We start from the raw sequence: 25,243 nt of genomic DNA, 5'->3' as shown, positions 1-25,243 counted from the left end.
GAGCCACCCAGGCATCCCTAGATTGTTTCTTGCTTGTTAAGATATTGGAGGCAATTTGCATTTTAATTTGAAGAATGCTTGGCTTCAACCAGTTGAGCAATCTGAATAGTTGAATAGTGCAAGATAAGACTCAATGTCTCTGTATAACAAGTAGTACCAGGTTCTTTACAACAAACTCTTTCGCCTTGGGCAAGACACTTAACTCTGGAGCCTCAGTTTCTTCTTTAAAATGAAGAGCTCTGTCTATACGAGAAAATCTATACAGTTCCTTCTAGCTCCAACAATTCTAAAGATTTTGGCAGGATATGGACAACCTCTGTGTTGGGACATGGGACACGCTCGTGCCTCTGTTTTTGACTCTTCCATAAAGGAGGCAAATTTTTCAAAAGTCAGACCTTTTTTTGGAGAAAGGGAGTATGTTTTTATTCACAACCATACTCTATTCTTAGACTACCCCGGGGTCTGAGGTTTGGAGCAATGTCTGTGGTTTCTCTAAGATCCCCAGTCACCAAATAAAGTGAAGTAATGTTTATTACAAAGGTTTTCATTAAGCCAGTAATGTGAACTAATATATTTTTGAAGAGATGTTCAGCAATGAGGACTAACTTTCTATCCCATTTACTTAACTTGCCCATTACAATTCTTCTCCCTCCAAGGAAAGAATTTGATTTAGCACTCCGTTACCCAGGAAATGCTATTAATCACAATCTCCTATTTCCTGGTAACATTACCAATTGAGGTTCTATTGAGCCACACCATTACAAAAGACAACCAATACCAAAGTGGCGTCTGTCCTCTGTCTCCCTTCCTCTCTTGCTTCCTGTCTTACTTGCTGGCTCTTGCTATCGCTCACAAACTTAGAACTCCATTTAAAAGGAAATCATTGGGGGGATGGATTACTAGCAAAAGGTCAGATCCAGTCCTTGGTTGATTTAACTTGGTCTATTGTTTTCACCAAGTATAGAAACCCAGTATCTATACGTGAATCTATGGTTGTAAAAACACAATGTAGTGTGTACACACACAATGTAGTGTGTAGCTAAGAACACATTTGCAGCAGTCTACAAAAGGATCACAGTATGTGACTGGGCTCCATACTATCTTTTTGTAAGCTCTAAAATCAACTGGAACACTTCTCAGGTTTTCCGGTGGCATTTCTCCCCCCATTGCATGTGAAGAGACGTCTTAAATAAGTTTCAATGATTTGAAACTGGGTGGGATATAGAATCTAAAAGTTTTCTTTTATTCTGTCTGTGTTGATCCTAGAAATGTTAATAGTTTTTAAAATGTATTTCTGCAAAAGTCAACATTATTGAATTATCAGTGAGCTAACATTAGCTTCCCAGGGCTTTGGCAAAACCAAGCTCTCTCTCCCCTCTGTCTGATGGTCACTCTTTCTCTCTCTCCTTATTTTAACTTGCCACTGAAAAGTATTCAGTGCAATTCTTCAACTGCATTTTAAAATTCTATTTCTTAAAGTAAAGCATTAGGTAGAAATTTTGTATTTATCTTAAAAATTATCTTTTGTGCATCTGTACAATAAAATACCATGCAACTATTTCAAAAGAAGGAAGTTTATCTTTGTTTTATAACATGTGTATGTCCACAATATACCATGAAATAAAACAAAAGGGACAGGTTGGAGCGCATGTGGTAAACATAGTAAAAATCTCTTTTCTTCATACATACATATTTATGTGAAAGTCCAGAGAGATGTAAGACAAAATATAAGAACTGGCTGTCTGTGGGTGGTTAGGATTCCAGCTGATTTTTATTTTCTTTGTTAACCTTTTAAAATGCATTCTGGTAATGAACAGATATTGATGTTGTCATTGGAAAAATGTATTACATTAAAATCAGTCTTTAATGGATGGAATTGAGCATGTGGAAATGAGGGTGATAAACTAGATTGCTCTGTGCTGATTGTGTCATGAAATTCTTTCTCTCACATTAGATGGTAATTCTTAAATCTCATAAAATCTTAGTGAAAACCAAAAGGGGGAGCTTGCTTCTCATGAAGGCAGGGCCTCTATCTATACCCTTATAGGCTATCCCTTACTCACCCAAAGTCCTGGGTAAGGTGGCTTTTCCAGCAGGGACCCCCAGTACATTTAATTCATGACACATCTACATCGTTTTATAGCCCTTACACCTACTATATCTTTTCTTTTCTCCTCATTCTGATGCATGAAACTTTAGAGCAGATGTTGATTCTATGTCCAATTGGACATCAAGCCTTACCTCCTCTTTCTCTGTAATGTTCCTGCCCCTGTCACGCTCTGCCCTGACCAGTCAGTAGACTCTTGTCCTCTGCTGCTTAAAGAAATATAAGACCCCTAATAGATCTTCCTCCTCCCTTCTCCTTATTTTATTTACAAGTCCACCCAATTCATCTCTCTAAAATGTTATTTTATATGTGTTACTCTTTTGTTGAAAAACCTATAACTCTCTCTGACAGGAAGGAAAAAATGCACAGCTCAGGATTCAAAGTCCTCCATGATTTGATCTCACCCCTTGGACAGCTTTGTCTGACTCCCAAACCCCTCAATAAAGCCTCTGTTCCATGATAACAACTGCAGCAGTTCCAACTTAGGCTCTTACTGTTTACTCTGCTTGGAATGACTTACCTTGTGGTTTCCACCAGACTCACCTTTAGTATGAAGCCAAGTTGAGGTTCCACACTGACTTGATTCCTACACCTCCTCTTTTCCTAAAATCCTGGGCCATCTATTCATTCAGTTTTCTCTTCAGCAAAATAATAAGTGCCTTAAGAGCAAGAGCTCTTAAGTGTTTTATCATTTGTATTTTAAATCACCTAAAACTGGTGTACCTGAGTGGCCCAGTCAGTTAAGCAACCGACTCTTGATTTCTGTTCAGGTCATGATCTGAGGATCATTTTTTTTTTTTAAGATTTTTTTTTTTTTTTTAATTCATGATAGACAGAGAGAGAGAGAGGCAGAGACACAGGCAGAGGGAAAAGCAGGCTCCATGCAGGGAGCCGGACGTGGGACTCGATCCCGGGACTCCAGGATCACGCCCTGGGCTGAAGGCAGGCGCCAAACCACTGAGCCACCCAGGGATCCCCGTGATCTGAAGATCTTGAGATCCAGACCCAAGCAGGACTGTGCACCGGGCCTAGAGCCTGCTTGAGATTCTCTCTCTCTCTCTCCCTCTGCCCTTCCCCTGCTTGTATGTGTGTACTCTCTCCTCTCAATCTCTCTAATTCTCACTCTCCCCCAAAAATAAATAAATAAAATCGCCTTAAAATATGCCTCTTCAGTAATCTCTTAAGAGTTGGCACTCAATAAATATCTCTTGACTAATGGAAACATTAAGCGACATGTTTTCTAAGCATTTGGGTAGAGAAACATGTACAAAGGTACAACATCCACATTTGAATCTTTATATACAATAATTAAAGAATAAAATCCAAGACAAATCAGTAATATTTGAGTTAACCTCTCTGCAAACCACAAAAGTAAGTTTACCTTTTGCTCAACTTCCTATTTCTGAAAATGTCCTTTTCTCATTGAGGATAAGTGTTTAGATGGAACATTTAAAAAGTTTGCTCAAAACACACAATTATGACTTGCCTCCAGCAGAAATAATGCGTGCCCCAGCTTCTCTTTGTAAATAATTGAATTTGCCTCTGAAGTTCAAGAAGTTCAAGATTTCTTTTTGTGTGTGAAACTGACTGCTTCTGTTTTCTCTTTATATGCAGCAGACTCTAATCGGAGGCAGAAGAAATGCTGTGCAATTGGGATTTGGTGAGCAGGGAGGATAATAGAGATTTTCAAGACTTCCATTGAGGAGTTATTTTTAAGTACAGAGAATGCCTATCCCCATGCTGAAAGGGCCTTTAGAAAATGTTACTGGAATTGAAAAGCCACGGGGGCAATTTCCATCACCTGGGAGCACAGTGCTCGTCCGCAGGGCGTTGCTGCCACCTGCTGCATGCAGACAGGCATGGAGAGGCTATTGCGCGGGTCTTGCAGCTGTAGGACACCAGGTGTGCTCGATTAATATTCCGTGGGCATCTGAAATTTTTCTTCTCTGAAAGCCTGGGTGAATCCCAAAGGAAAACTAGTCAAATCTGACGACTCAGGGCCCCAGAGGTTTCTAGCTATGAAACCCATGAACTAAGCTCTAAGTAACACCCAGAGAGGGATTTGCCCAGCAGCCTCTGAATAGGTACCCTGGGCAGCCCAACCCCCATGAAAGGCAAGAATTCCAAGTGTCTATAGTTCTGGAAAATAAGTGATGTGTTCCCTTTTTCTGAATTTGAGGGAGTTTTTTTTTCCTGAAAAGCTGTTTTAGTTTAAAGCAGCAGGACACAGGAGACCACTAACTGCTTCAAGGGGAGGTATTGTTTAGGTTTTTATGGATTTCACATAGACAAATTCCTCTTTACCGGGACAGGGGGAATGAGTGCCCGAAATCCTTCCCCATGCTTGTCATGTGTCCCAACAGGATGGAAACACCAACCTGCAGATCGGGATCTCCTAGGCTGTGTTTGCCACTATACTCCATCACTGTTATTTGCTAGAATTTCCAGGAGTAAAGGCGAAGAGACAAAGGCACTTAGAACAGCAGTGTCTCCTGACTGGCAGTCAAAGTCTTCACATGCTGCAGCCTCTCATCCCTGTCAATACCACCTGACCCAACACCTCCAGTGATCTGAAAGTAAGTATGCAGGTGGAGATGGGAGTAGGAATAAAGCAGAATCTCAGGAGCCCTGGGCTAGGAAATAAGTAACTCCGTCTTTTGATCTTTGCCAGAAACATTAGCTTTGTGGTGAGGAATATGTGTGATGGTTGTCATGGCAAGTGTTTGCAGTGGCAGTACAGGGATGAGGTAGCCTGGTGTAGAGGGCAGAGGGTAGTCTGGACATCCAGGGCAGCAACTCCTGTTTCACTACGTGCAAATCTCTGTTCCCCCAGCTAAATTCTGGTCTTCTAAATGGCAGAGATGATGCCTTATGTCTTGGCATCATCGATATTCCTTCTATGTCCTCGTATAGGGACAGATTAGTATACACATGACAGGTCAGTATATTATGATGTTGTTATACGATGACAATATACAAGATGACAACCTGGCCTGAATGGTCTCCCTGTGACCTCAAAAGAGCATCCACCTCAGGAACACAGCTCAACCTTCTTGTTTGTCTTTTAGGTTTGCTGGCTGCTGCCTTTATGGTAGTAGTGAAATTAGGGTCACATTTCACCAATTGTTGATATGCTTGCATGTAAATTTACGCGTCTTTATTCTTTGCTCATCAACCCCATGCTGTAATCCTCAATCTAACGCTTGTTCTCTTAAGTTTGGAAGGTGAAGACAGCCCATTTTATCTCGAGCTGGACCAGTATTGGCATCGTATCTGCCAGGGAAGTCAACCTATACCAGGAGTCACTTCTCTAAGCCCCTGAGAGTCTCAGTCCTCTGTAAATGGAATTAATGGGGCAGATATCACAGGCCCGGTAGCTGGCTGAGGTAGGAGGCTCTCTACCTTTGGATCCAGATTGTTTCAGCCTTACTCTATCTAGTTTTTGGCTGAGGCAGCAACAACAATGAGAAAAATCCCTCCAGCCAGCAGGTTGGAAGATTTCCCTGCCTGACCTCCAGCCTAGGCCAGACGAGGAGAAGAGGAACCGCCCCTCTTCACCTCCCCAATGCCAGGAAATGTGGGTTTTCCTGCCATATGGGTGACAATAAAATTCGGTTTGATAGCTGATGTTACACCCTGTTACTTTTCAGATCTTATTAAAATTACACGTGTTAATCCTTTGTTCTTTCACCCAGGAGCAATTCTGGAAAGAAAACATATTTTAAAAGTGAACAGAAAAACTGTTACGAAAGACACGGAGTTCACATTTGTTAAATGACTTTGTGTTCTTGAAATGTATAAAAAGCACATTATGAATCGCTCTGCATGATTTCCTTTGTTTGGATTTTCGAAGCAGCAAGACTGACACAGAGATCCTGAAGCAGAGAATCTTTGGATCCCGAGAAGTCTTTTAACAAAGGTGATACACACAATTTCAGAGAACAATTTCAACATTGTTCTGTCGAAGGTTATACTTAGCTCTGAACCACATTACTTTCCTGTCTACGTTTCATTTCCTGGGGTCTTGCTGAGTGGTAAGCAGACCCAGGCGTGCAGAAGGTTTGGGGTTTTTCTGCATAAATAGAGTAGCTGGAGTTTGCTTCAAGCTATCAGTTGACTTCTGTGATTATGGAGATGCTGGTGTGAGGCCTCCAGGAGACGATGGAGAAAAAATGGACCTACTGTGCCGTCTGCTCCATTATCCAAATACATTTCGTCAAGGGTAAGGCTTCTAGTTGTCCTTTCTTGTCAAATCAGCTGCTGTAGGGGAGAATATGGCCTCAGTTCATTTAAAATGTGTGTGACTACTGCTGACATTGATCACGAAGGCAGATCGTTGCTAAGGTTTTCAGTTACGAATTTAAGTGGCAGCTATTGGAGAGATGTTAGAGTCTAGAAATGATTACTAACGAACACTAAAAACGAGAAGGGAATGAGTGGTTTGCGCCACCGCTCTGAGACATTTTCACCCATTTCTTTCCTAAGGGGATCTCTGGAGTAACTGGGAAATTGTACTTCTTGGAAACGAAATGCTCTCCAAATGGTAGTCAGAACAACTCCGAAATACTAAAAAAATCACAAAGCCATTGGTGCTACGGGATCCTTGCTCAACTTTTCTCTCTCTCGAGGATCCTTTTTCTTTTGTATGTAACAAGCATTCCTCCTCCAAATACTAATGTCTTTGGGAGTTGAACATATGTTGAATTTTAATGAGGCGTGTGTAGGTATGGACCTGGAAGACAAAGTAGGGTCCTTACAACAGTGGGAGCCAGTGCCTTCAGGGCCTATTTAAAAATAGCAGGAGGAAAGATTTGTTCTGCATTCTGTAGCATGGGGGAATTAGAGTGAGCCTGAGTGTCTCAAGAATTAACTATGCTTAACAGATATAGCTGCAAAGATTTTCAGGAGAATTTCTAAATCAAAGGAGACTTTGGAATACAATGCTGTGGATAGAATCAGAGGCATATTATCAGTCAAAGGAGAGCTTACAGGGAGTGACATTTAACTGTACTATAACCTCTGCCTACCCAAACTTTTGAATCCATAAAAGTGTAATAATTCCCATTTGTCAAGTACCTTTGAGAGCCTTGTTTCTTCTCCATTACTTGTCATCTTCTTATCTTTTTCCTTTGTGGCACTTGTCATATTAATATACCCTTCCTGGAACGGTGTTCCATTAATGCTAAGATTGATGCCTCCACTATTGAAGGCATGTCAAAGGCTCAATGCTTAACATATTTTAAGGGCCTTGTACCATGTGGTCAGAGAGCTGATGGGAGAGAATCTTCTTCATTTATGTCTAGTATTTCAAAGTGTTGATAATAGATGATGCCGACCGCAGTTTATCTTCAGTGGAAACTCTACCTGAGGTATTTTCTCCCTTCCTTTCCTCAGGAGCTCTAGCTTCATGGACATGAAGGTCTTTTTGATCTTCATATTGAATGTCAAATTTCTGATTCTTCTCAACTGAATGGAGAGTCAGTTTACATGTTATGAAGGTTATAGAAAAGGCACAGGCTCGAGGCAACCAAATCCATGTTCTTCTACTTTTACTTATGTGTGACTTTAAACAAATCACCTAATCACCCTGTGCCTCAGTTTCCTCTTTGGTAGAGTGTTAACAACATCATTCTGTAGTATGTGAGCAGGATTCAATAAAATAGCCTACATATATTTTTTAAAACAACTATACACATATCAGGGTTTTTTTCAGTTTCAGAAGATGTTATTGTGTTATAGGCAGCTGTTGATTCATAAAACCAAAAAAAAAAAAAAAAAGAAAACTCAGTTTTATTCATTGTAAAAGTAGTTGTCATAAGTTTGCTGGTGGGCTTCAATTTCTGAATTGGCTTAATTTTATTCACAGGTAGTAAGAGAACTTAAATTATCCTTTGGGCAGAGCAACAGACAAAGATGAATATTCTTCTAGTGTCCTTCAGCAAATGCTTCCTCATTTATACTGTGTCTCTGCTTCTCTATTGGGATCACACACAGGCTCCCTCCTACACATAAGACAACCAGGGAGAAAATTCTTCAGTAGCTCCCTTGCCTCACCAAAGTGACCAAGGTTTTTAAAGAAGAGTCATTCCACATGAATCACGTAAACTAATGGCTCACAACCTTCCTTTTCAGGAATATGGGGAAAAGCACCCAATGCAGAAGACACCTATGCTTTCCCTGGCTCTGATGTCAACCTGACCTGCCAAACAGAGAAGAAGGGCTTCTTGGTGCAGATGCAATGGTCCAAGGTCACTGATAAATTGGACCTGATTGCCCTTTATCATCCCAAATATGGCTTGCACTGTGCTAATGGTGGTCCCTGTGAGTCACTGGTGACTTACGTAGAAACTCCCAGAAATGTGTCAATCTGGACTCTACACTTAAGGAACATGTCCTCCTCACTCACTGGAAAATATGAGTGTACCTTTACTCTGTATCCAGAGGGTGCTCGGACTAAAATCTACAACCTACTCATTCAGACAAATGGTAAGCATAACTGGTGGATGGAAAGCGGCAAATGCTTTCATTCAGCTCTCACTGATTCGATGGACATGTATTCTGAAGCCAATCATGTACACAGAGGTTGGGCAGAAGTGGTATTGTCTGGGAAGGAAGACAGGAATTAATCAAATAATTCCACAAATACATGTAAAACTGTAGCAGCGATAAGTGATAAGGACTACAATGGTCTTGTGAAAGAGCCTGTCATGGAGGCCAGGGAAATTGACCCTGAGCAAGCAACACCTGAGCAGAGGTCTGAAGAAGGAGTAGACATTAACACCATTTAGGAGGTGGGAGGTTTGTGAGTGATCCAGGGAGAGGGAACAGCTTGTGAGAGGGGCTTTGCAGTGTTTGAGGAAATGGAAAAATGCCAGTGGGGCTGTGATGCAGAGGTTAAGGGATGAGGTGGGAGATATTACAAGGACCAGATCATGTCAGATCTTGTCAGCCATATTTGAAGTTTTGATTTTTATATAAGAGCCAGAGGAAGACATTGAAGTATTCACAACAGAAGGATGGCATGACATTTATAATCTGGTTGTACTTGTGTCAGAAAAAGATCATGCTGGCTTCAGTAGGAGAATGGAGCAAAAATGGGCAAGAAGGAAAAGGTTGGAGCAAGCTAGGAGACAGTCGCAGTAATCTGGAGGAGACAGAGTGGTAGTTTGGGTAGACATAGAATAAAACAACAAATTTAATGTTTCAGGCATAACTAGATGTGACTCGCTAATAGAACGGATATAGAACCATGGTAGTAGGAGTGAAGGAGAGAGAAAAATTTAAGGTGACATCGAGGTGGGGGATTGCCATTCACTGAAGGCAGAGGGAGCAGAGCAGGTTTGTGGGGGAATGTCTGCAAGTGGATTTGGATATATGACATGTTTAGTATAGGGCAGGTAAAGGTACCAAGGAGGCTGCTGGGCATGTAGCATTCATACATTCTTGCTTTCGGAGGAACTGCATTTGGGGGCAGGAATCCTAGGCTTAAGTTCTAGCTCCTTTCTGGCCAGAAATAAATTTCACCTGGGGCCTTTCGTGTACATTCTCTGAGCCCATCTGGAAAATGATGATAATAATGCCTACCCTAAATTAGTTGGTCCTACAGTAAATGATTTCGATTTATACTAATGGAAAAGAATGAAAATGAAAGCCAACAAATGGAAAATGCACTGGAAATGAAATGTTTTTAACTCAGGAGCAAAGTGGCCTGTTACTATCAGAGAAAAACAACAAAAATTAACTCATGAAGGCTGTGCTAAAAGAGACACAGAACTGCCCAGGACAGGCAACAGGGATGGATTTACTACCTCCTCTCCATTTCTTACCAAGAGACAAGACCATGGTGTTGGAACAATCTACCTGTAGACCAGAAGCTTCTCTACCAATAGTTTACAGTGCCCTATTCCCATTGATGTTTTCCAGGAAAAAAGAAATACTTACGTTCAAATTGGGGATGACGTGGGGTGGGGTTGAATGAAGAGAAATAAGGAGACCTGTGTAGAACAGTGCTTAGCTACACATACTTTGGAGTATGATAGCCTGGACTTGAGTGTTGGCTCTGTTGTTTATTATATATTTATATTCAAGTCAAGTTATTTTAAGTCTCTAAGGTTTTGTTTTCTTCCATAACAAATATGGGTAATTATTGTTCCTCCTATGCAGATACCATTATTTTGATGATTAAATGGGATAATTTGTGTAAAGCACTTACCATAGCTCCTGCCAGAGAGTAAGAGTTTAGAAAAGGGTAGTTTTCATTAAGAAGAGTAATAATGATAATGAGTGAACTCTATTTATCAGTTCTTATTTAAGATGGATCCTCCTCCCTCTCTTTTTATATTTGCATAATTTGGAACCCAGTGGAACATTGAACATACATTAGCACAAGTACACATTGACCTTGGCTTTAGATAAAGATTTTGTACTTTTTGCCTACATCTGTAAACTGTGCAATTACATCTCTGAGGATCTAAAGCCAACCCCATCGAGAATTGGCAACATGGATTGTTGTACCTTAGAGGAAATAAGGGATATGATCTAGCTCGACATGAGGATGGAGCTGGAGAAGAGGTAGTATGTTATCCGGGAAGGAGAGTGATGTTGCCTTTAAGGAAAGCATATTTCTTAAAATAAAGGGCAACTCAAGGAAGCCAAGTTTGTAGCTACTAAAAACTGCAAATCTCTGGAGGGGCAGAAGCCATGCCCACACGCTCTGCAGTTGGAAATTTCCCAGTCTTCTGATTGTAACTTTGCTGTTGGTCAGCTGGACCAGATGAAAAAAAAAAAAGGCTTCAGTGTTAGAGAAATAGTTCTGATAATTTGTACTGAGTCCAAAGGGAGCAACATACAAAAGAGCAAAACATAAAGGGACAAAGCATCCTTCATTACAGAGTGACCAACAGTGTAAGCCTGGTAGAGAGTGAAGCAGTAGACACTTAACTCAGATGAGGCAGGTGCCATTCAGAAGCCCTGTCAAGTCCCCCCCCCCACCCCGCCCCATGACACATCCTTTTTCTCCTTTATTCCTTTGATCTTCACTCCCTGCTTCTCTGACTCCTGCCATTTCCCTCGTACATCCCTGTGAGATCTTCAGGTTGGCAAGCTAGTTGGATAAGCAAAGCACATGTGAAGTGTAAACACTCATGAAGCACATGGACACAAGCAAATTGAAGTGGTGGAGAAAAATCTAAATATGAAAACCTGAAGGACCGCAGGCAGTCGGGACCTCTTGTTTCACTTCTGTTGTCTTCTGAGCCATTCTCCTCCCTGTGTTCACAAAACAGTGTATGTCTAAATTGTGTCCCCATGTTCCCCGAGGGCCTGAGAATGGATTCTGTTCTCTTTTCCCAATATTTTGTTCCTGTGTGAGCTGGTGCTCTGAGGCTGCGGACGAGGGTAGAAATGATGATAAACAGTTGGACATTTGCTGCTTTTTCATTTTCACCTGACAGGGTTTCCTCCTACGTTAGCTTTCAAGCTATCCCAAAAAACCCAGTTTTCTGAGTAAAGCCCTGAGTTGTTATAATCCCGGTTTCCTTGATTTGAATGCAACTGGACTCACAGTACCTGAGATTGTATGATTTTGGTGCATTTTGAAATTTGAAGTTACTAGGCTCTGTTACAAAAGTGCAATGTGACTTTAATTTCCCAGATCAGGATAAAAGCCTTAGAGGGCTGGGATCCCTGGGTGGCGCAGCGGTTTAGCGCCTGCCTTTGACCCAGGGCGCGATCCTGGAGACCCGGGATCAAATCCCACGTCGGGCTCCTGGTGCATGGAGCCTGCTTCTCCCTCTGCCTTTGTCTCTGCCTCTCTCTCTCTCTCTCTCTCTGTGACTATCATAAATTTAAAAAAACTTTTTTTTAAAAAAAGCCTTAAAGGACTATTAATGTTGTTATTGAAAGCAGTGGGGGGGGGGGGAGAAATAATGGTATATAAGGGGGAGGAGGAGGGTTGAGAGAAGTAGTACAGACTATGATAAAAGAACTATTATATTTTGTTATGAGTAATAGAATAAAATATTTTAATACTATAATCTTGATAACTTGGCTATCCTGTCTAGAGACATAATTTGTTCTTTGACTTCTTTCCAGTTTTCTTGGGATATAATTGACAAATGACATTGTATTTGTTTTAGGTGTACACAGATGATTTGATACTTGCATGTATCATGAAATGATCACCACAATAAGTTTAATTAATATTCATCACCTCATAGAGTTAATTTTTTCTTGTGATGAGAACTTTTATTTATCTCTTAGCAACTTTCAAACATATGATACAATATTGTTAGCTTTAGTCAACATGCTGTATATTTTATCTCCAGAATTTATTTATCTTAGAAGTTTGTACCTTTTGACCTTCCTCATGTATGTCACCCCCATTCCCCCTTCTGGCAACTGCCAGTCTGTTCTCTGTATGTACGGGTTCATTGTGGTTTGTTTTTTAAGATTACACATATAAATGAAATCATACAGTATTTGTCTTTCTTTGCTCGAGGTCCATCCATGTTGTCACAAATGGCAGGATTTCCTTCTTTATGAATGAATAATATTTCCTCGAATATTAGAATATTTTCTTTATCCATTCATCTATCAGTAGACACTTGGAGTATGTGTCCAACAACTTGGGTTGTTTCGATGTCTTAGCTATTGTAAATAGTGCAGCAATAGACATGGGGATGCTAGATACCTTTTCAAGATAGTGATTTTATTTCCTTTAGATATATACCTAGAAGTGGAAATGCTGGATCATATGGTAGTTCTATTTTTATTTTTAAAAAATATTTATTTATTTGAGAGAGAGAGAAAATCTTCAAAAAGACTCCCTGCTGAGCGTGGAGCCAGAGGCTAGGCTTGATCCCACCACCTGTGAGATCATGACCTGAGCCAAAACCAAGAGCGAGAAGCTTGACCCACTGACCACCCAGGCACCCTGATAGTTCTATTTTTAATTTTCTGAGGATCCTCCATACTGTTTTCCAGAATGGCTGCACCAATTTACACTTCCACCAACAATTCACAAGTCCTCCGTTTTCTTCATATCTGTTCCTATATTTGTTATCTTTTTGAGAATAGATATTTTAACAGGTGTGAGGTGATATCTTACTGTGGTTTTGATTTGCATTTCCCTGATGATTAGTGATGTCAGGCACCCTTTCCTTGCCTACTTGATACTTGGATATCTTATTTGGAAAAATGTCTCTTCAATTTCTCTGGCCATTTTTAAATTGGATTGTATATTTTGTTGTCATTGTTGTTGAGTTGTATGAGTTGTTTATATATTTTGGATGCTAACCCCTTATCAAATATGTGATTTATAAATGTTTTCTTCCATCCCATAGGTTGTCTTTTCATTTTATTGATGTTTTCCTTTTCCAGAAAGAAACTTTTTAGTTTGATGCAGTCCCATTGTTTATTTTTGCCTTTGCTCTTGGTGTCAAATCCAAAAAATCGTTGCCAAGACCAAAAAATCATTGCCTCTATGTTTTCTTCTACAAGTGGTATGGTTTGGGGTTTTATGTTCACGTTTTTTATCTGTTTTTATTTGGCTTTATGTATGGTATAAGACAGGAGCCCAGTTTCTTTCTTTTGCATGCAGTTCTCCAGTTTTCCCAACATCATTTACTAAAGAGATTGTCTTTTCCCCCATTTCGTATTCTTGGCTCCTTTCATAATTGCATTATTATAAATTAACTGATCCTACATGGGGGTTTATTTCTGGGCTCTCTGTTTCATTGATCTGTGTGTCTCTCTTATAGCATAATTTGTTTTTGAACTTGAATGCTATCTCTTCTTAAATTCTTGTATTCAATCTTTATCCTACATATATTTTTGAGTGCTACATATATTTTTGATACAATACAGACATGACTCTGTCATCAGGAATCATGAAGTCCAATGGGAAGAGACACAAAATAATCAAATAAGCAGAAGAGAAAGGTCAAATTGTGACAGTGAGATGTGCTCTTGCAGTAGGAAGATCAAGAAGGGTTTCCTGGGGAAGTGATGCTTGAACAGGAGTTAACCAGGTAAATGTGGGGAACACAGCTTTACAGAAAACAGGATGTGTTAAAGGCTCTGTGGTAGTAAGGAGATATTGTAACAGTCAGGCCTTTTTTTTTTTTTAAGATTCTATTTATTTATTCATGAGAGACATACAGAGAGAGGCAGAGGCATAGGCAGAGGAAGAAGTAGGTTCCCTGATGTGGTACTCGATCCCAGGACCCTGGAATCATGATCTGAGGCAAGGACAGATGCTCAACCACTGAGCCACCCAGGTGCCCTCTGTGGAGGGTTTTAAAATGTATTATGGCTTAAGCAGGATTAAAAGGAAAGCAGTCGAAGATGAGGCTAGAGAGATTGAATGGTTTAGTGAAGTTTTATCTTTATCCTAGGAGCTGTGGAAACTAACTGGAAGGTGGTTGTTGATTCTTTATCAAAATTTTGCATTTCAAAAAGATTTTTGTGGCAACAGCGTAGAGAACAGATTGAGTTAAGGTAGAGAGGATAAGGTAGAGCAGTTAAGACAGGACAGAAATCTAAGTGAGAGATGCTAGTAACATTGAGTAGAGTGGCAGTGAGGTACATGGGGAGGAATATTCAAACTAGAAATATATTTAGGATATTCACCCTACAGGATTTGATGTTGGATTGCACATGTGAAATGAAGAATAAAAAGCAGTATCAAGGATGATGCTTTGGTTTCAGATGTGTGGAACAGAAAAAAAAATGGGAGAATTACTCAGTAATTCAGTGTTAGGAAAAACTAGAGGACAATCCAAACATGCAGGGATTGTTTTGAGTTTGAATTTGATTTTGTACCTGTGGAGTTAGACCTGAAGTTGACACATTCAAGAGATGTCAAGGAAATAGGTAGATATACAACTCCTGCTCTAGAAGAAAGCTTTAAGCTGAAGATACAAATTGGTGAGGTATATGAGTGTATGCTAACTGAGGTTTTGGGAGTGAAAGAAATGTAGGCAGAGAAAATCAAGTGAGAAAAGCAATGTGCCCGTCAACTGAGATCGATGGAGAAAGATAAATCTTCAAAGGAAATAGAAGAGTAACCAAAGAGGCAGCAGTAAAATCAGGAGAGGAGTTGGCTCACAAAAGAAAACTAGAATGGCAATATTTTGTGACAGGAGGTAGCTATCAATTCTGATGTTTCTGAAAGGACAACATGGTTATTGGATTGTATTTAGGAACAAGGTTGTTATTGATCATCTTCACAGAAGCTGTTTTTGTAGAGCAGAAGGCAAATGGAAGTCAGACTCAAGGGAGCAGAGGAGTGAGTATAAGGCAAGGAAAAGGAGACAACAAATGTTGATGCGACTGCTAACAAGCCTGTCAGGAGTGAGTGGAAGGCTAGGAGTGCTCGTGTGAGCGCTTGCATTGGCATTATGCTGGGAGCAGGATGGTTTTAATTAATGCAAGATGCTTGACTAAGCTTTAACATCAAGTCAGAGTTGAAAGAGTATAGTGAAATACACCATACTGTACACTTAGTACAATAAATAAACTAAGGTTTCGGAGAATATAGGGACAATGAGATCTATAACATTAGTACTATGGCTAATGGACAAAAGGACATTCTTAAAAAATTCTGTAACAGAAGGGAAGGAAGTTGGGGCAAAAGCACAGGACGATGGCAGTGCCCTTCTCTATTTTCTCGAAAATGGGAAACATGGGGCCCCTGGGTGGCACCGCTGGTTGAGCATCCGACTCTTGATTTCGGCTCACCTTGTGATCTCAGGGTCCTGAGATCAAGCCTCATATTGGGCTCTATGCTCCTTGTGGGGTCAGCTTAGGATTCCCTCTCCCTCTCTCTCTCTGCCCCTCCTGCTCGTTCTCTCCTTCTCTCTCTCTCTCTCTAAAATAAATAAATCTTTTTTAAAAAATAAATAAAATAGGAAACAAAGTTATCTTCAGGTAGAGAGAGGGAGAAGGCTTCATTAAGGAGGTTGGAAAATTTTGAAATAGTTTCTATGAATAGAGGGAAAATGAGTTCCCTAGGTAAATGCATTTGGATTTTCTGTTCATGTTGAATATTCATTTGAGTATGATAAGAAATTGTAGTGAAGACAATTTGGCGGAAGTGCTTGGCTGCTTAGATCTGGGCATTAAAAAGTAGCTAGTTGGAGTTCACTATTGGACTCCCTGTATACTACTGGGAGGAAAACCAGAGCCAAGGGACTTGGGATAATAACAAGAATGTTACTGAAATGGTGGACTATAGAACTCTAGATAGATGATGAGAGAAGCAAAGAAAAGAAAGCTGCTGATGGGTTGGGAGAAAGTAGAGATCAACTCATTTAAAGTCTCAATGAGGACAGAGAACAGGAGAGACAACATTAGTTGCACAAAACAACCAGCAGGAGTGATTTTGTAGGTGAAGCAATTATGTGTGGCTCAAAAGGTCCAAATTTGATGGTGAAAGTGGAAAGCAGAAATGGAGTGGAGACAGTGGGGAATAACAGTGGCAGACCTGAGAGGCCAAATAGTGAATAGGTCAACTGAGAGGTTACTGAAACCACTCAGGATTAGATCTAAAGACAAATAATGGATGAGGCCTGGGACATCAGAGTAGGAACTGGAAAACTTGAAGGACCAGATAGTAAATATTTTAGGCTTTGTCCATACAGCCTGTACAGCCTCTGTCAAAACTGTTCAACTCTGCTGTAGCATGAAAGCACTTATAGACAATATGTAAGTGAATGGGCCTGTGTTCCAGGAGAACTTTATTTACAAAAATACCCACTGGATTCAGCCCACAGGCCATAGTTTGGCAATCCCTGAATCGGAGGATAATAGTGAATTTGGGGGAGAGAAGGATTAGTTTTTTTCAAAGTGTGCTGCTTAGAGCTGGCAATACTCAAGGTGACTTCAGATGATTCATGGAAAAATATTAAAAGCTCTAATTGTGGAAAATTTCAAACATACAACATTATATAGAATAGTACAATGAGCTCCCATGTACTGAACATGCAACTTTAATCATTATTAACTTACAATCTTGTTTCATTTAAACTCTTAGCAACATGCCACCTCCCAGATTAAAGACAATCCAAGATATCTTATTTATTTTAGAATGATTCTTTAAAAGATAAAGATATATATATATATATATATATATAATAGCCACGATATCAATACCAGAACTAAAAAAAAAACTAGTAAATTCTTAATACCATTAAATATCCAATTGAGCTCATAGTTGTTATTTTTACATTTTGGTTCTTTAAATTGGATTCACATAAACTCAAAGTGTTGTGATCATTGCAAAACTCCCCCCCCCCGCTTTTTTAAAAGATTTTATTCATTTATGAGACAGAGAGAGAGCCTGTGCGCAAGGTGGGGGAGGAGCAGAGGGAGAAGCAGCAGACACCCTGATGAGCAGGGAGTCTTGATCCCAGGACCTCCAAGATCATGACCTGAGCCAAAGGCAGCCATTTAATCAACTGAGTCACCCAGACACTTCAAAACTTTCTTTTAATCTAAAGGTTATTTTATATTTCTTATTTTTCTTTCAAGTAAATGTGACTCTTTATCCTGTAAAATTATCACAGCCTGGATTTTGCTCTTATATCTCATGTTCCTCTTTCACTAATTCGTTGCATATGGAGATTTGATCACATTAACTTTGTTTTTACTTTTTGTTTTTTGGCACAAGTACTTCAGAGATGATGTTGCATAGTTACGTCAGAGGCACATAATGTCTGGTTGTGTGATGTTAACCACCATTGATGAGTATTGCCTGGATCCATTAATTCATTATAGGTTGACAAATAGTGATGTTCAAATTCTGTCATTCTTGTATTTATTACCTGAAGTCTGCTTATAGAGAAATTTCCTCTCATGAGCCAATTATTTATTGATGTGCAGTTTGTATAAGAAAAGCAGAACAGATACTTGATTCTTTCCCTTTATTTGTAAGTTTTAAAAATGAGCTGGTTCACTAGCACTCTTATAAGCTGACCAAAAAGTATTTTGTATTATGAATTCATATGAATTTGAACATATTGATGAATTTCAGTTTGTTATGGTGATTATCCTTATTATGCTGAAAAGTGCCTAAATTTCTACTTTTGTGTTTCTCTAATGCTTTTTTTCCTATATTTTCTCTGTTTTTCTTTTCTGTAGTTTAGAAATTATCTATTGACCTATAATCCAATTCAGAAATTTTATTTTTGTGTGATGTCCAGTTAAGTTTTCAACCCAATCAAATTAATTCTTAATTTCTGATCTTATGTTTTTAAGTTACTATTTTGGGTAGATTTTTAATTCTTTGATCAGATTATCCATCTTTTCATTTACTCCATCTTTTTCTCTATTCTTGAATACATTAAAAAAGTTATTTTAATATTCTTGTTGGATAACTTCAATGTCATGATCATTCTTATGTCTGTTTCTATGTTTATTTTCTCTCTCTTTCTCCCTCTTTTTGCAACTTCCTCCAGCATATCTCTTCTTTTCATTATAACCCTTGAAGATATATATATTATATATTATATATTTATAAAATAAACCCAACAGAACAGTGCTAAAATTAATGGTTTAAAAATTTTCTGTTCTTAAAGACATTAAGAGGGAAAAAAAGAAATATATAGTATTTTATATTTACCCATGTATTTACCATTTCCTCTGTTCTTCATTCCACCTCATGGCATGAAGTAACTATTTGGTATCATTTACTTTCAGCCTAAAGAACTTACTTTAGAATTTTATATAAGACAAATCTACTTGCGGAATCCTGTTTTTTTTTTTTTCATTTTTATTTTTGAAGGATACTTTCACTGAATGTAGCATTCTTAGTGGGCTGTTTTTTCTTTCAGCATTTTGAATATATCTTCTGATCTCCATTGTTCCTTGTGAGAAGTGAGCCATTGTATTATTGGTCTCTGCATGTGATTTGTTTTGTTTTGTTTTTGTTACTGATTTCAATTGCTACTTCCATAATTTTCTCTTTGTTTTTGGCTTCCAGCAGTTTGATATTCATATGCCTAGGTGGGTTTTTCTTTGTGTTTAACTTTTTTGAGTTTTAAGATTCCTGGAGGTGTCTTTTAACTTTGCAGAAAGTTTTTAAAAATCAAATAAGAAGCCATTATTTCTTCAAACATTTGTTCTGTCCCACTCTCTTTCATCTTTCCTGCTATGACTCCCATTGCATACTTGTTAGAACCTTTGATTCTGTCCTAGATAATTTACATATATATATTTAGATTTATTTGGGGGGGGTGGAGAGAAGGCACAGGGCAGGGGGTGCAAAGGGAGAGAGAGTCCTAAGCAGACTCCACACTGAGTGCAGTGTCCAATGTGGGGCTCAATCTCATGACCCTGAGATCATGACCTGTGTCTGATGCTTAACCAACTGTACCACCTAAGTGCCCTTAGATCATTTATATTGATCAATATTCAAATACACTGATTCTTTCTTCTGCCATCATCCCAAATTGGCTATTGAGAATCCCTAGTTAATTTTTCATCATTTTTGTTATTGACTTTTCAACTCTAGAACAATTATTTGGTTCATTTGATAGTTTTTTATTTCTCCACTAGGATTCCCTATTTATTGAGTCATTTTCATCATATTTTGTCTTAATCCTGTGAACATACTTCCAGGAGCTGCTATAATGTCTGTTAAATCCAATGTAGGGCCTACTCAGAATCAATTTTAACTAACTGCTTTTTTTTCTGAGTATGGATTACTCTTTCCTCTTCATGTATCATCTTTTTTTGTTAAAATCTAGACATGAATAATAATAATAATGTGACAGCTCTAGATCCAGTGGGGTTTTTTTTAGGTTTTCTTAATTTTTTAAAATTTTGGTAACTATTCATACCTAAATTATAAAACCTATTTCCTCTTCAGTGTGTGGCTATTGATTTTTCTACTCAACTTTTTATAAGAATTATTATGTCTTTAGTTTGGTTTCCAAGGAATTGACCCTGCATTGGCAAAGCTCCTTTATTGGTCCACCAATGAATTTGACAAAAGTTGTACTCAAATTCCTCAGGCCTATTAGGCCTCCACCCTCTATATTTAGATGTATGTGTGTGTTGGATTAGGGGGAGGAGGTGGTTAGAGGGTTCATGCAGAGTTGCAGACAGTTACATGGTCTCCTTTGGGTTTGGCTTTTCAGAAAGCTCTCTGAGGTCTCCCCACTCCCCTGTGTAGTTATTTTCTCAGTCAGCCTAGGATGGGCAGATAATTCATCTGAGCTATTTCATGACTCAAATTTCCAGAATCTCTGTGTTAAATGTCTGTCTGGTCTGCTACTCACTCCAAGTGGGATTTGCAAACCCACGCTAACCAAGCTTCAGTTTTTCTCTGTTTCCTACCAAATTTGTGCCTGTTAGCTAACAAAGTGAAAGATCTTCACACTCAAACCTAATTTAAGTCTGCTTCTTCTGGAAGAAAAGCTGCTGTTTTTTGCAGCCAGCTCCAAGATGGTAAAGCTACTTTCTCACTGACAATGCTGGGGAAGGGAATGGAAGGATCCCTAGGTGAGAAGAGTAAAGAGTCTTGCTATTCTTAGTGAAATTCTAGCATTTTTCCAAGAAGAGATGCTTCCCAATTATGTTTGCCTTTGGTCTTGAAATGATGGTTTTTATACATTTGCTTGGTTTTATACATGCCTGTTTTACTGACCTTTCCATGGCCCCATAGCCATAAGCACTTCAACCGTCCCCCTGCCCCATTTATAATACTTCTATTTTATCTTCATTTAAAAATATATATTTATTACTACTCTCTTCCCTATAGCAATGATTTATGTTTAGTGCTAAAGGTGAGCGTAGATTCAACACTCAGCTTTTATGTAAATGCCTCTCCAGTCTAAAGTGTATTCTACTGGAGAATCCTCAGGAAGTGCTCATGGGACCAATATGCCCTGAGTTCTTATAACATGGTTCTAACAGGTTTTATGTCGTCTTCATATCAAAAGGCTAATTTTGCTGAATAAAATCCTTAGGTCACGTTTTCTTTCCTTGAGTACATTAAATATGTTGCTACCCTATTTTCTGGCATAACGAGTGGCTGTCAAAAAGCTAATAATAATCCCATTTCCTATAACTGACTTTTTAAAAATACCATTATAATAATATGCCTTAATGTCTATTCTGAACCCATTTCCCTACTTTTGCAGTATAATCTTTCAATATGTATTTCTTTTTTTAAAGATTTTATTTATTTATTCATAAGAGAACAGAGAGAGAGAGAGAGAGAGAGAGGCAGAGACACAAGCAGAGGGAGAAGCAGGCTCCATGCAGGGAGCCTGATGTGGGACTCGAACCCGGGACTCCAGGATCACGCCCTGGGCCAAAGGCAGGCGCTAAACCACTGAGCCACCCAGGGATCCCCTGAGCTTTCTTCCTTCTTGCCAGTTAATTCATTTACCAGTCTTGCTAAAATTTTTTGCAGCTCATATCATTTTCCTTATTTCTATTACCTCATTTTGAATTATTAGACTCTAGTTTTTATTCATTGTGAAATTCTCTTTTTTTCTAATATGCCATCGTTGTGGGGATATTCTTTTGCTCTCTTTTCTTCTTATAGTATCTTCATATGTGATTCAACCCCATTCCTTTTCTATTGCTCATGCTTAAGGTAAATGCATGCTGATTTTTGCCATGGAAGGGTGGCCTAGGCTAGCTTTTGTAAAGTCTTCAGTGCCCCTAGAGCCCTCTCTTCTGTTAGTTTTGAGGTAAATGATATGCCATTGTACTTTCTGAGATATACTTCCTCTCCTCCTATCCCTCACTTTTATCTAAATTGCCCGTTTGCTTTCTCCTATTGGACCTGTCCTGTTTAATTTGGATTCTCCTCTCAGGGGTTTCTTCACAGTATGGGATCTGTCTGAAAAGCACCCTGTGTTCCAGCACTGCTGTGCTTCTTCTTGTTTCCCTTGAAGGCACTGGTAATCTGGTGCCTGCAAACTCATTTCTCCGTTTCTGCTGCTATTCTCAGACTAGTCTGCATGTCTTTCCAGTGATTACCTGTTGCTTTTTGGGAGCAGTTATCTAGTTCTGGGGGGCATCAGAAGCCCAGTCAATTTTCCTGTTTCTGCTCAGTTGCTGATACCACAGTGGTCCAGTGATTTGTCCCCACCTATTATGGGGGGTATATTGTTAATTAGTGTTCCTATATGTATCTCCTATGTGTTTTTAGGTTTGCTACTCTACTTAACTTTGTCTGTTTCTGTAGGGAGTTTCAGGAATATTAAAAAAGTTAGATCGGTTGCATTCCCAACTTCCCAGAACCTGGATAAACTTTACAAAAACCTAATACTTATATATTTGAGTAATATACATGAAAACACAATTAACATATCAAGTGGATTTCCTGTGCTTCTCAAATATTAGTGTCTAGATCATTCTCTGTTTAAACTAAACTTATATAAGTAAAACAATTACAAAAAAATCCAATTACAATAATATCAAGAATAAAATTAAATAATAGCAATGGTGGTATGTAGTCCCAGCAAACAATTTTGGTGGTGGTATACAAATAACTCCATTTGGGAAAAAAAAAAAAACTCCATTTGGAAGTACTGTTATAGCTAAATTGTTTTAACTATAAAGGGCAGGGCCTTTTTTTTTTTTTTTTAATTATGGGGTTGGAGGAACATTTGGAAGCAGTAATGAGGAACAAGGAAAGCACTGATCCCACCTCCTAATCTTGAGGAAATAAGGCTATGATAAAATAAACAGCTACTACTTGAGAATGATGCAGGGAAGATGTGACCTACTGGGAAGGCCTGGTTTCAATTAAGGAAGGGAGGAGGAAAGAATTATCAGTAAAGAAGATAGCTTCTATTACTGAGAGATTGGAATGTTACAAAGTCCTCCTACAGTCTAGATATAACATTCCAGACTGAGAAATATTCCACTTCAAAAAATATGCTGTTGATAATAATGAAAATACTCATGCCCATTAAATTCATGGAATTTATGTTAAGTAGCTGAATGGTCAGAAGAAAGCTATTAGTATAAGGATGGTCCTTGCTATATTGGTTATAATAGTTTAAATAAACTAAAAGCCCAAACTGAAAGAACACATTATTCAGTAATTGGAAATGACAAAACAAACGATGATGTGTATATGTGACAGCATGACATAAAGTCTGAAAATTTCAACCACAAATAGCTTAAGAATCACGCAAAACATTTTATATAAACATACAGGAATGTTTGTTGGTTAAAAGGACTGCAAAGTATGAGAAAACATATGCATACAAACAAGATTTGTATGGACATGGAAAAAAAGAAAAGCAGATTTTTAGGATATCTGGATGATAGAGTTCATTTATAAATTATTCTTTGATATTATAGTTTAGTCATAAACACGTATGTGTGTGTCTATGACTTACCCAAAGAGAGGCTATGAAACTGATATTTATCCCTTATTACTTAGAAGGAAAGAAAGAAAGAAGAAAGAAAGAAAAGAAAAAGAAAGAAAGAAAGAAAGAAGAAAGAAAGAAAGAAAGAAAGAAAGAAAAGAAAAGAAAGAAAGAAAAGAAAGAAGAAAAGAAAGAAAGAAAATAGTCCATTAATGCTTCTTCAGGGTTTCCTTATATATTTTTCTGTATCATTCCCTCTTTGGAGGAATATTTATAAACTCTAAAAAGACAACTCATAAAGGCAGTAAGGCAGCGAAAAGATTGATAAATGTCAGAGTTTGGCAGGAGAGAGGGATGAATAGGGAGAGCACAGAGGATTTCTGGGCAGTGAAACTATCCCATGTGATACTACAATGGTGAATACGTGTCATTATACATTCCCCAAAACCCGCAGAAGGTACAGTACCAAGAGTGAACTCTAATGTAAATAAGCTGTGGACTTGGGGTGATAATGATGTGTCAATGTAGTTTTATTGATTGTAACAAATGTACCACTGTGGTTAGGGGTGTTAATAGTGGGGGAGGTTGTGCATGCATAGGAGGCAAGAGATGTATGGGAACTCTCTGTACTTGCCATTCAATTTTGCTATGAACCTAAAACATCTCAAAAGAAATTGAAACCTATTAGAATGTTTAATGAGACAATTAGAGGCTAAGTTATAAAGTTTTATATTCTAACTAATCAAGAAAATATGGTCTGAAGCCTAATTTTGGGGTTCAAGCAAAGGAACATACCAAATAGTGAGTTGGATTCTTTTAGGGTAGTTTCTCTGTACTTTTTCAGTGATAAGGAACTTTCTGATTCTCAGTGGTCCCATTTTGCCATTTATACAATGAGGAATGTAGTGGGGTCTTGCCTTGACATAGGCCCGCGCTGAGGGTAGATGAATCTCTCCATTAAAACTGTTCCTGTTTCTCTCACAAAAACCATTTTATAAACCAATCACATATTCATATCTCTTCCACCTGTGTTTTGTTACAGTGACACAAGATGAATGGGGAAGCAGCCATATAATGGAAGTATGGATAAATCAGACTCTGGAAATTCCATGCTTTCAAAATATCTCCTCAGAAATTTTGTCTGAGTCCACCTTTGCATGGTTGGTGGTAAGTGTTGCCCTTTTCCGTGAATAACTGCAATGATCTTTAAATATTAATGAAATAAAAATGAATAACAAGTAATAATAGGGAAGAAAGCACACTAGTGAAAGGTTGGGGACTGTTGGGGGAGGAGAAGGAGGGAGGGCACTATGATTCCTTCCAATTCGGCAAGCCTTTGGGTTTATGAAGGCAGTTATTTAAAAATTAGTTCCTAAAGGTTAGTTTCTATTTCAAGCTATATACCAAACCATGGTTATAGAGAGAAAAAAGTGTGATGGTGCCCCGGAGAGAAGCCAAATCCAGCAGAAACCTATACACACAAATATTTGTTTTATAAACAACATATGCAGGGGGAGAAACCCCTTTTCCTAGAACCCTTGCTACTGCATCCTGGGGAATACACAACATTCCTTTTGATGAGGAAGCACAAACCCTCAGACTTATGAGATATTGGCAGAAAACCTACATGAGAGAAGCAGGACCTGTATGAGAAGCAACCACTCAGCAGCCATTTCAGTTTTATTATTGCCACAGGTTGTGGCAGGCCCATAGATGTCATGTTTTCTGACTTAAAAAGGAGAAAAGAAAAGAAAAAATAAAAGAGAGAGATGCCTGGGTGACTCGGTGGTTGAGCATC

General features: G+C 38.7%; 1 protein-coding gene across 10 annotated transcripts in view; it reads left to right on the top strand.

Moving 5' to 3' along the window:
• Positions 1-3,734: 3,734 nt before the first annotated feature.
• The window catches only part of CD96 (CD96 molecule), a 94,216-nt gene continuing 72,707 nt past the window's right edge, over positions 3,735-25,243 (top strand). For 4 of the 10 annotated variants that reach the window (XM_077884648.1, XM_077884645.1, XM_077884644.1 and 1 more), the window contains exons 1-3: positions 6,048-6,329; positions 8,240-8,593; positions 24,488-24,612. In XM_077884648.1, the coding sequence (XP_077740774.1) occupies positions 6,269-6,329; positions 8,240-8,593; positions 24,488-24,612 (540 nt within the window). In that variant the 5' untranslated portion in view covers positions 6,048-6,268. Of the gene's footprint in view, positions 4,010-4,470; positions 4,684-5,323; positions 5,494-5,802; positions 6,027-6,047; positions 6,330-8,239; positions 8,594-24,487; positions 24,613-25,243 lie in introns of those variants that run through there. The other 6 variants (XM_077884641.1, XM_077884646.1, XM_077884643.1 and 3 more) reach the window with 3 other exon arrangements.

Source organism: Canis aureus, chromosome 35, assembly GCF_053574225.1.
Source record: "Canis aureus isolate CA01 chromosome 35, VMU_Caureus_v.1.0, whole genome shotgun sequence".
Taxonomy (NCBI): domain Eukaryota; kingdom Metazoa; phylum Chordata; class Mammalia; order Carnivora; family Canidae; genus Canis; species Canis aureus.
This window is presented reverse-complemented; position numbering and strand designations above follow the sequence as displayed.